At 38.2% G+C, this 10,242-nt stretch overlaps 2 protein-coding genes across 2 annotated transcripts in view; both read left to right on the forward strand.

The window, feature by feature from the left end:
- Window positions 1–8,669, forward strand: part of LOC139138916 (alpha-tocopherol transfer protein-like) — a 54,473-nt gene extending 45,804 nt beyond the window's left edge. The window contains exon 5 of the transcript XR_011553693.1: window positions 8,114–8,669. The gene's annotated coding sequence lies outside the window, so the exon portion shown is untranslated. The remainder of the gene's footprint in view (window positions 1–8,113) is intronic.
- On the forward strand, window positions 1,994–8,669 carry LOC139138915 (alpha-tocopherol transfer protein-like). Its single transcript, XM_070707515.1, has 4 exons — window positions 1,994–2,457; window positions 5,206–5,399; window positions 5,848–5,958; window positions 7,354–8,669. Exons 1-4 carry the CDS (start codon window positions 2,079–2,081, stop codon window positions 7,606–7,608), a joined length of 939 nt encoding a protein of 312 aa, XP_070563616.1. The 5' UTR covers window positions 1,994–2,078; the 3' UTR covers window positions 7,609–8,669.
- Window positions 8,670–10,242: the final 1,573 nt, after the last annotated feature.

Raw genomic sequence — 10,242 nt, forward strand, 5'->3', positions numbered from 1 at the left:
ATGCTAATACTTATGTGTCCCATTCATTCTGATATGTATAATCAAAGATTTCACAGTGGCGGCTGGCAGAAAAGGCAAAAAAACAAATTAACATTTATTGTTTCGTGTCATCTGAAAACATGCGCATCATGACTATTTTAAAATTAAAGTTTGTTAAAAAATTTGAAATATGCATACTCTGTCAATTTTGAAAAATACTACTGACAAAATGTGAATTTTGACTTGCACAGGGTTGTCTGCATTTTAATATGAACATTGGATTGTGAATGGAATGAGCAGAATAAAATGTGAATTCATGTTTTGGATAAGGTGTTTTGTCCAAGAAATGTTCTAAAATATTCCTCAGCATTTTTGCTTTCAGTGGCAGCTACTTGGTTTTATGATAACCAAATTAGAAAAAAAGAGAAAATTAAAAACAAGTTGGCTTTCACCAATTTTAATTCCTAATGTTTAAAACTTTCACCGTGAGTCTGCAAATATTCAGCATCATCAAATGAAAATGTATGCTGAACGTGTGCATGTACATGTACATCTCACTTTCCAGAAATATCTGGATATCTGCAAATGATGTACCATTAATTAAACTTCAAGGTATATATCACTTTGCCAATTATCTGCTCCCTGATTTTCTGTTCACCATTTCTAACTGACATCTTTGCTTGTCTTTGTGTGCATCATATGTATCAGTGAGACATAACGAAAAAAGTATTCATATTTAGTAATTAACTTTTCTTTAGAAATTTACAACCAGATATGTTTATTGCTACCCTTTCCAAAAGTGTGCCACTTACAGTCCCTGCAAATCATTCTTTTTATAGTCACATAACCCTGAAATGATTTGTTATATCATCGATTAATGTCCACTAGGCCCTACAGTTCCTGCAACTTGTTAGACTAGATATGTCTATAATGTACCGTATAAGCATGCATGTATATATTAGGGGGGGGCATGGAAAAAAAACAGGAAAGATGAGGGGGGCCATAGATTTTTTCTATAATTTACTAGGGGGGCCATGGAAAAAAATCACCGAGAAAATAGAAAATCCTCCACCCTCCCCCTGGGAGTAAATTCTGAATCGTCCCTAAGTTGTAACTTGGGCTGAGTTCCCATGCTGTAAATAAAGCCACCAATCTCTATTCTACCGGCGTGTTCGTCTTCAGTTACACAAGTATTACGGTCCCGAGGTACTTCCGATATCTGGTAAGGACTGGGCAATGTACGAATACTGTCCACAGACATACTGCTTGAGGCTATTCCCGAGTAAAACCCAGAGTGAAGCTGAACAGAGTTGCGACACTATCAGTTAACGTTCTGCTTTTGGCATTGAGCAATTGAATACAGAATTACATCAAGTACAAAGTGATAATATCTGATACTTAAGTTTCATGCACCCTGCAATCTTCAAACGGGCAGTTCTCTCTGTCTCAAGATTGAAGGATGCACATTATTACTTTGCACTTGAAGCAATTTTTTGTTAATATTTATAACGCTCTGCTTTTTAACATCGAGCACTGTAATTAATATATATATATATATATATATATATATATATATATATATATATATATATATATATATATATATATATATATATATATATATATATATATATATATGCACATCACTTCGATTCGAGAGCTGCTCGTCATGTATTTTTCCCCTTTTTTGTGTTCTTGAATAAATCCTCACTATAGCGTTCCACAACAGACAGTTGGCAAACAAACAAATGGATCATTTATAAAATCAATAGACCATGTGTAGAACCGTCTACAATTCTCGCACATAAATGCCTGAAAAAATGAAAAAGTGTTCGAAATAGAAATGAAACTGCATCACCAAATAATTTTGCAAACTGTCAAAGACCAGATATGAAGTTTTTTGCTTGTTCTTTTAGGCCACGCTTCGTGGCAAAGGCACAGCTGGTATATGCAAAACAATTATTGTTAGAGTTATTTGCATTTGTTTTATTGATTACGCATGCGCGGTTATTCAACCCGGAACAACATAACCTTTTCGCAATTCAGATAAGAGTATCGTCTAGCAGAGTGTCCATATCATTTCTTATAATTTAGAAACCATGACAACGCAAACCCGTCGTCGTTACGTTTGTAACCTGAGTGAGAAGAGCTTAGAAAAAGCTAGACTGGAATTGAATGAGGACCCGGAGACCAGAGACCAGAAAATAGACGAATTGAGGGCAAAGTTTGCAAAGGAAAAACCAGAGGTGAAGTTACCACCCGATGATGCGTTCCTCGTCAGATTTCTACGAAATAAGAAATATGACGTCCAAAGAGCATACAACATGCTTTTACACTACTACGAGGTACGCCGTAAATATAAAGAACTATTCGTCAATTACCAGCCGTCATTTTATAAAAAGGTCTACGAGACAGACATGATGACGATATGCCCTGGACAAGACAAGGACGGGAGGACAGTACTGCTCTTCAAAGCAGGTGAGAAATGTTTTTCTTCGGCGAGACCAAATTCTAACCTATAGGCCTGTGTATGAGTTGTCTGTAGGCGGCACGAGTAAAGATTTAAGTCACTATATGTACGAATACATGTCGCCTTCATTGCATAAATACGCCATGCCTAAGTACACGTATTATTAAACCGTCTCATACCACAATAGTCGTAATGCGTATTATGTAACACGCTACTGAAGGGCCATTGTGTATATACGAAGGTGACATCCTGAATGATACAAAATGATAGACGTAATGAAGAGACTCGTTCTGATGTTCAATAACTGTAGCATATTCACATTAGGATATTTCCCCAGTCTCCCACTATTAGTACACAGATTAGTTTCAGAGGCTATGACGCAGGCCTGCATCTGTGCAACAACACACGTATGTATATTGACCCTGTTGTCGTGAGTCGGAGTCACATGAGTGTCAGCAACAGGTCATAAATCTCACGTCAATGTTTAACCCCAGCGTTGCGGGCACACACCTACACGGCAAGGCTCTGACTCGAACTCGATGCCCAGCTGACGACATATAGCCTATTTATTTTTTTCTCTCTCCTCATCCGGTACAATGATAATGAACAAGAATTGAAGGGTTTAGGCCGCGTTCAAAAAAAGTGGTGACGGGGGGGGGGGGGGGGGCTGGAGGAATTCAGGGGGGATTCGAAAATTTTTGGGGTAGTCGAGGGGGGCTTGAAAGTTTTGCTCTGCCTATAGGGGGGGGGCCTGAAAATATTGTGACTCCCAACATTTTGATGTCGTCCAATGGTTCTAATGTTAGTAATAATTAAACAAAATCTAGAACCGTTTTGTCATATTTTATGTCTTTAATCTCAAAAAAGTCTAAAACTGTATGAATGCCATTAAATTTTCGTAGAACAAGTTTGCCTGTAATGGGGCAGGAGCTACAACTGTTTATAATTTTTCAATATTTCTATGCAACGTATCAAACACAGTTTCTTGGTGTCTCTCTACAGCATGCTGAAAAACACAATATTCAGTTTGTCAACAAAGCCCGTTTGTCTAAATATTGGTGATAATTGAATGATGCAAATGCACGGTACACGTAGGCTGTGTTGGCAAGTGAATACTGGATAGCTCAACATTCTGTAGGGAATAGAACAAGAACACAATTGTATAAACTGAACAAAAATGTTGTCAAAATAAAAAGTTAATACAACTACTGCCCTGCTACTACATACTGGCAGTGACAGTGATACATGTAGCTCTGACTCTGATGTAGTTTAAGAAGAGTTTCGGTCATAGGACACTCAATTGACAGTGAAACATACATCTACTTGTACACAAGATCCAGCCAGAGAGCAACACATAGAAGACTAGGGGACTAACAGTTACCATGGATTTTTGAATTCTGGCATATGAGAACAATCAAATATTAGAGAAAAAAGATGGGGTCACCATAATTGATCTTATACAAATATACGATGAAAAGTCAGTTTTTTCTAAAATCACTTAAAATCAATATATAAAACCATTCATTTCAAGTTTATGCAGTGAATGAAATTTTCACATCTCATTGTACCAATAACACAAAAGTAAAACTTTGAATAGTAAAGACTCTAATTTAAATGGAAAAATGTGTGACTAAATGGAATCTTTTATTTTTTATCAAATTTGTCATTATTACACCCAAAATTTCTGAGATTAAAACATTAATTTCATGGAATATTTTAACCGTCCAATCCAGTATTGTCAATTTTGTAAAACATTTTATAAGTGGCATCTAAGTTGTATATGTCTTGTACTTTTGAAAAAAAAATTTGGTAGGTCACTGTGCTCATTTTTTCACAATTTGGTTAAACGTAGCTAGGAATACATAATTTTCATACTCTCTCATGATTGTCATTTTGTGTGCTTTTCAGCTGGTGCCATTGAACTGGCTAGAGTTGGATAAACTCAAGTGGGCTTAGACTGAGAAATCAAAAACGCTCACTGATGCATTTAAAAATGAATCAATTTAAGAACTTGCCCTAGTATATGGCTCTACCAACCTGCTGATAAGAGATAGTGTTGAACATTTGCGTGCAGAACGACACATTACATGTTTTTTTTACTCTGCGTGCATTCCTAATAAATATGCGGCTATATGGTAATTTGGGGGGGGGACTTGAAAATTTTTGAGGGTATTGAGGGGGGACTTGAAAATTTTTGAGGGTATTGAGGGGGGGATCTGAAAAAAAATAAGATTTCAATCGCGATTCCTCCAGCCCCCCCCCCCTCACATTTTTTGAACGCGGGCCTTAGAAGTGTCAGTGTTAGAGATGTAATCTTCATGGCAATAGTGACGTAACAATAAATGGCTGAAAATGAAGCAAGGCAACCTTCAGTAAATATCATCTCACGAATATTTCAGAGATACGATTTGGTTTATCTCGCTACAAGGTCAGATTCACCCTTTGCTGTAACACCTTCAGCAAAAAACGTACTCATGACTATCGAATGTATGCGACAGATCATACAGTAGAAAGGGCTAATTCAAAAAACTATCTTTTCAAATATACTACACGAGGTACTTTGCCGTGGCTTGTCTATGTTGAACATGTAAGGTGAATGCAGTGATACGTCAATAAGTTTGTATCACATCCAAATTTGTAATTTTCGACAAGGAAAGAGTTCCTAGCTTCAGTGATTTCACCGCTTGACAGTTGTGAAATGTAAAGTCTTCTCTCTCTCTCTCTCTCTCTCTCTCTCTCTCTCTCTCTCTCTGCAGGCAAATGGGATCTTGACCGTTACAGCTTTGATTTTGTTACAACTGCTTTTTTGATCACATTTGACAAACTACTTGAAGACGAGGAGATCCAAGTGAACGGCGTCGTTACTGTCGAAGACTATGAGGACGTCTCAATTAAGATGATGACCAAGTTTGGACCGAGTGACAGCAAGAAAATGATGGACGTGTTCCTGGTAGGAAATTGGCATTAATAGAATCTCACACCCCAAGGACCTGGGATCAGATTTCTCACACGAGTTGGGGATATTTTGTCTCACACGAGCCGCAGGCGAGTGTGAGACAAAATATCCCCAACTCGTGTGAGAAATTTGATCCCAGGTCCTTGGTGTGTGAGATTCTTTTTTTCCCACACCGGCGATCCCACACTCCCAGTGGCCAGGAATGTGAGAAATATCGGTTTCATATTGGAGATGGTGTACACCCTACGACCACGTGCCTGGCCATAGTTTGGCTCGGGCATATCATATCATTACCTACTGTTTTGAGCCCCATCCGTCAGTTAAGCAAGGCAACAATGCATGATCTCGTCCATATTATTTTGTTATCATTTTACCGTTTGCTTTGTGAAAATATTTCGGGAAAATAACGTCAAAGATATTTTTGTGCTTTGTATCTTTCTAGAATGCCATACCGTTGCGCTATAAGGCAGGTCACTACGTACGCCAACCCGAGTTTTTCGGCACAATGTTTGCCCTCATCAAACCATTTCTCACCGAGAAGCTAGCGAAACGGGTAAGTGCGCCGTCCCACTATATAGAAAAGTGGATTATGATTTTCAAGGTAGTATGCGCCTCGAAAGTGAAGACTTAAAATTTTGCTCAAACTTTCCTTAAGGGATCGTTCAATCATTCTCCTTCAAAATCAAGAATAAAAATCGGCGGTCACCGTCCAAATTTTGGTATTAGAGAAACAAATAACCCAAGATTTACCTATATTTAAAATTCAAAACGGCCACCGTCCCTGTGTTAACTCTATGGAGAAAAATAAAAATGGCAGTATTTTTTTACGTTTCATTCGAAATTTGTTTCTGACATATAGTCGAAGTAGTGAGATAGGGAACTTCAAAGGTTATTTCATTATGCAATAATGTACGGGCACTCTAAATACACAGCCATTATTATTATTATTAATCTTTATTGAAACTCGATAACTCCATAGGTGAAACACCTGTTTTCATGGAGGTCGAATAGATAAAAGAAAATTATATTACAGCACAAACTTGAAAACACAAAAAACACATAAGTACAAGTAGCAAAAAATAAAACTACGCAGAGGCATCAGACAAGAAAATAAAATACATAAAGTTTATATTACAAGATTTCTTAAAACTAGTCAGTGGCTCGGAGTCCCTGATGGATTTGGGGAGATTGTTATATTCATCCACACCCGCAACAGACAAGGTGTTTTGATAAAGAATTGTACGTGCTTTGGAAATTTTAAGGAGTCTGATTGGAAGAATGCAGTGATCTGGAAGGGATATAATTATTGAACATACTGGTTATATAGTCAGGGGTTAGATTGTGAGTTGCTCTGTAAATTTGGGCCGTACAGTTAAAACGGAGTTTCAAGTTAATCGGCAGCCAATGAAGCTGAGTATACATTTGATAAGTGGAAAGAGGCGAAACAGTCAAGAATAAGTCTCATTGCACGTCTCTGTAGACGCTCCAATGCATAGATAGTGCTATTGGAAGTAAAGCTCCGAACATTAGAACAGTAATTGATTTGTGGTGAGATGAAACAGTAATATAAAAGCCAACATGAGTTGAGAGGAAGAAATTTTTGATGCGTGCCAAAAGAAACAATTTGGAATTGATTTTGCTTTCAATGGTTGTATTTCACACCAGTCTAGGTCATTAGAAATGGTGACCCCTAGTAACCTCTCTGTTGAGACGTGGTCAATAGTTTTACAAGCCAAAGTGAGGTTGAAGTTTTCACTGTCAATGTGCCGTCTCTTCTGAGAAGTTGTGATGAGAAATTATGATGATCATTGATTTTGTCTTACTGGGATTTATACAAAGTTTGTCAGTAAGACACTAATTGTCGACTATTTTTAGATCAGTCATCATAGTCCATTAAGCCACATTCCATATCAATGTACCACAATCTCTGCAATCTCTCTTTATTCAGTTACACTTTCACGGCAAGGACTATGGAACCTTACACGACTATGTACCGTCATCCATGCTGCCATCCGATTTTGGCGGGCAAATGACCAACTACAACACGCAGGAGTGGTATGCAGAACTGTGCAAAGAAGATAGGAAGTTCGAAGAACACAACCAATATGGCTTCCCGAAGGCTGCAGACGTTCTCGGTGGCGTGTCTCAGGGCGCCGACCCTGTTGGCGGCTTGGCGGGAAGTTTTAGAAAACTTGAAACGTGAAGGTGATATGGTATTATGCATGCCTGTGCCTTCGAGAATTTCTTTCTTTATTCAGCTTACTTCACTGTCTTTAATGTAGACCAAAGACAGTCTAATTTGTACGTTTAATTATGTTATATACTGTTAGGATGTATATTCAAAAATCGGATATTTAATGTTCATATGATTTAATGCCCGATAGACACAAAAACAAAACACACATAAACTATGTATGTATAGGTATGTGTGTGCGTGTCTATATGTGTGTGTTATAATTTGTGTTTGTGTATACGTCTTTATAAATGTATGAATGTACACATAAGCATATGGATTTATACAAATTTACAAAGAAAATTTCTAAAAGGTATAGTGTGAGAGTATTACCAGGTGATTTCGTTGTTGATTCCTTGGTGTAATTTGTGGTAATTTAGTGAGTTCATCAGAAACTGCCAGTCACCCACCAGGAGACATTTTCTGCGTTGAGTAGGGAAAATTTAAAGGTGTGATTTCTTTTTTAAGTTCAAAGGTCGAGCAGCTTTACAATTCAATGTGGTATTTTCTTCGCGTAATGTTATGTTTAAGGAAAATAATCTGAGAAGGATAGACAGATCTATCAAACGAACAAAGGAAGTGTTATAATAAAGATAATAAATAACATTTATGATAATAGTATATGTCATAAACACAAAACGAACATGCACAGATATACCAGCTGAATGCCCGTGTTTTTGGGTGTGTATTGAGAAAAACAGCAATGCGTTGCATAATCGTCAACCTGCTTCATGAGGCTGATCATTTTGTTAGAAGACGAAAACGTTTCTCTTTATTTTGGGAAGATCGCTTCATAACAAGCGCATCTCTCAGGGACATAGAATGGTGTAAGTACTTTAAATACAGATTTAAATACGGACCAAATGACAGACACTTATTTTTTGTCATTGTATAAAAGTTGTTTGAATCAATGTACGGATTATTTACTCGTGAATGCATTCATGAACAAAGCAATATTTCATCGGTACTGTAAGGACTTCGGTGTCTTTGACATATCGTAAAAAATAAAAGACAGATTCTTACCACACGAACGACAGTTTTTTATGGCTTAGTTGTTTATAAACATCACTGAGGCTAAATAAGTAAAGATTTTGTTTCTCGTCCTCGAGCATGTCGATCTCGACCAGCCTCTTCAGCGTCCCCCGCGGCCCCGCCCCCAACGTTGGCTTGAACGAAATGTTGCTCTTCGTTAGGCAGAAAATGTTACTGTTCACAGGATCACATGTACCGGCGCACCGTAGAATTCTGATCAATTACCTTATTGTCGTCATCATTCTTTGGTCAGAATTATTTTTGATACCTTCAAGTCGACAGTTGCATCTTGTGTGCTCAAACATTAAACTGAAAACGCGTCAACTCTTCATTTTCGTAAGAACTCTGGATGAAATGGTAGCCCACATGGACTACCAAAGTCTGGGACATGAAATTCAGTCAGTACTTGGCGTGCCTTGTTCGGCCTTTCACTTTTGGACTAGCTAAATGCAGTCGAACCCAGCTCGACACAGTGACTTTGTTTGCAAATTACAAAGACGACCTTGTTGCGATGGAACTTTGCAAGAAAGTTTGATCTCAACACGATGTACTTGGATGACAGGCACAGAAAATGATAGCCAATGAAACGGATTCTCATTGCATTTTGATCAAAAGGTATCAATCACAAACTCCTCCCCAACTACAGAAAGCCCATGGTCTGCTTTAGCCCTGCTGAGAAGGTGGTGGTCCTTGCCATGACGACTATCAAATTGGCACTCAACTCTAAGAATGGTACGGGTTGTCAATACCATGACAGGTCACCAAACTTTTTAGTGTCAAAGTTGTGCATTATAGCAGTTTCCTTTGGGTAACAAAGGTGTGCAAGTATTGACATCAAATGTCTAACAAATTCACTTCATGGGCAGAATCTTGAAAAATAGCTTTTTTCTTCTCCTGTTAATAAAAACAAATCCCTAAACTAAAATATGCATGGGCTACCAACCATTGTTACTGGGCTACCAATTTCAGAAAATGGTAGCCCAAGAAAAGTTAATTTCAAGCCCTGACTGTACATAAACAAATTGTTGTTTGAATGAATTAAAAATATGAAACCAGCCGAAAACGCCATTTGCTAACTTTAATTCCATCAAACACTGTCCTTTGAGAGAGAAGGGGACATTGTCATGTGCAATAGCTGCCGCTCTTCAGGCACCTATCGGCTTTGGACTGGCAGATCCATCGCTCGATCGGCGGCGCCCATTTCCTCTCTCATTCGAGCGACTGGTCTTCTGTGATCCAGCATATCATCGGCTTATTATCTATCGTAAAATTTTGGTATACAGTAGTCGGTATGTGTTGTAGCCGCGAACGATGCCTCTTGGGTATAAGCGGCCGGCGGCTGTAACTTCGCCGGCGCGCGCGTACCATTCCATAGCGCCACCTATGGCGAAGACGTGTTTCAACCTGGAATGTGTTCAAAACCACCTGTTAGAAGAGTGAAGTTGTGCCTTCATCCTCTTTCCAACGATATTTCTTGTTACCATTTCTTTAATTGCAATAAAATTGTCATACGTTAACTAGCGTCTCTTACTCTAGAAAACTAGCCTAACTTTCCTTTTGGTCAGGTATTTA

Source organism: Ptychodera flava, chromosome 8 (genome assembly GCF_041260155.1).
Source record: "Ptychodera flava strain L36383 chromosome 8, AS_Pfla_20210202, whole genome shotgun sequence".
In the NCBI taxonomy this organism is placed as follows: Eukaryota; Metazoa; Hemichordata; class Enteropneusta; family Ptychoderidae; genus Ptychodera; species Ptychodera flava.

Excerpts from the sequence above, each read along its gene's own strand:
- LOC139138915 (XM_070707515.1), top strand. The coding sequence starts at position 2,079 with ATGACAACGCAAACCCGTCGTCGTTACGTTTGTAACCTGAGTGAGAAG. Across the intron at positions 5,400-5,847 it reads AAATGATGGACGTGTTCCTG|AATGCCATACCGTTGCGCTA; the intron begins GTAGGAAATTGG and ends GTATCTTTCTAG. Across the intron at positions 5,959-7,353 it reads CCGAGAAGCTAGCGAAACGG|TTACACTTTCACGGCAAGGA; the intron begins GTAAGTGCGCCG and ends CTCTTTATTCAG.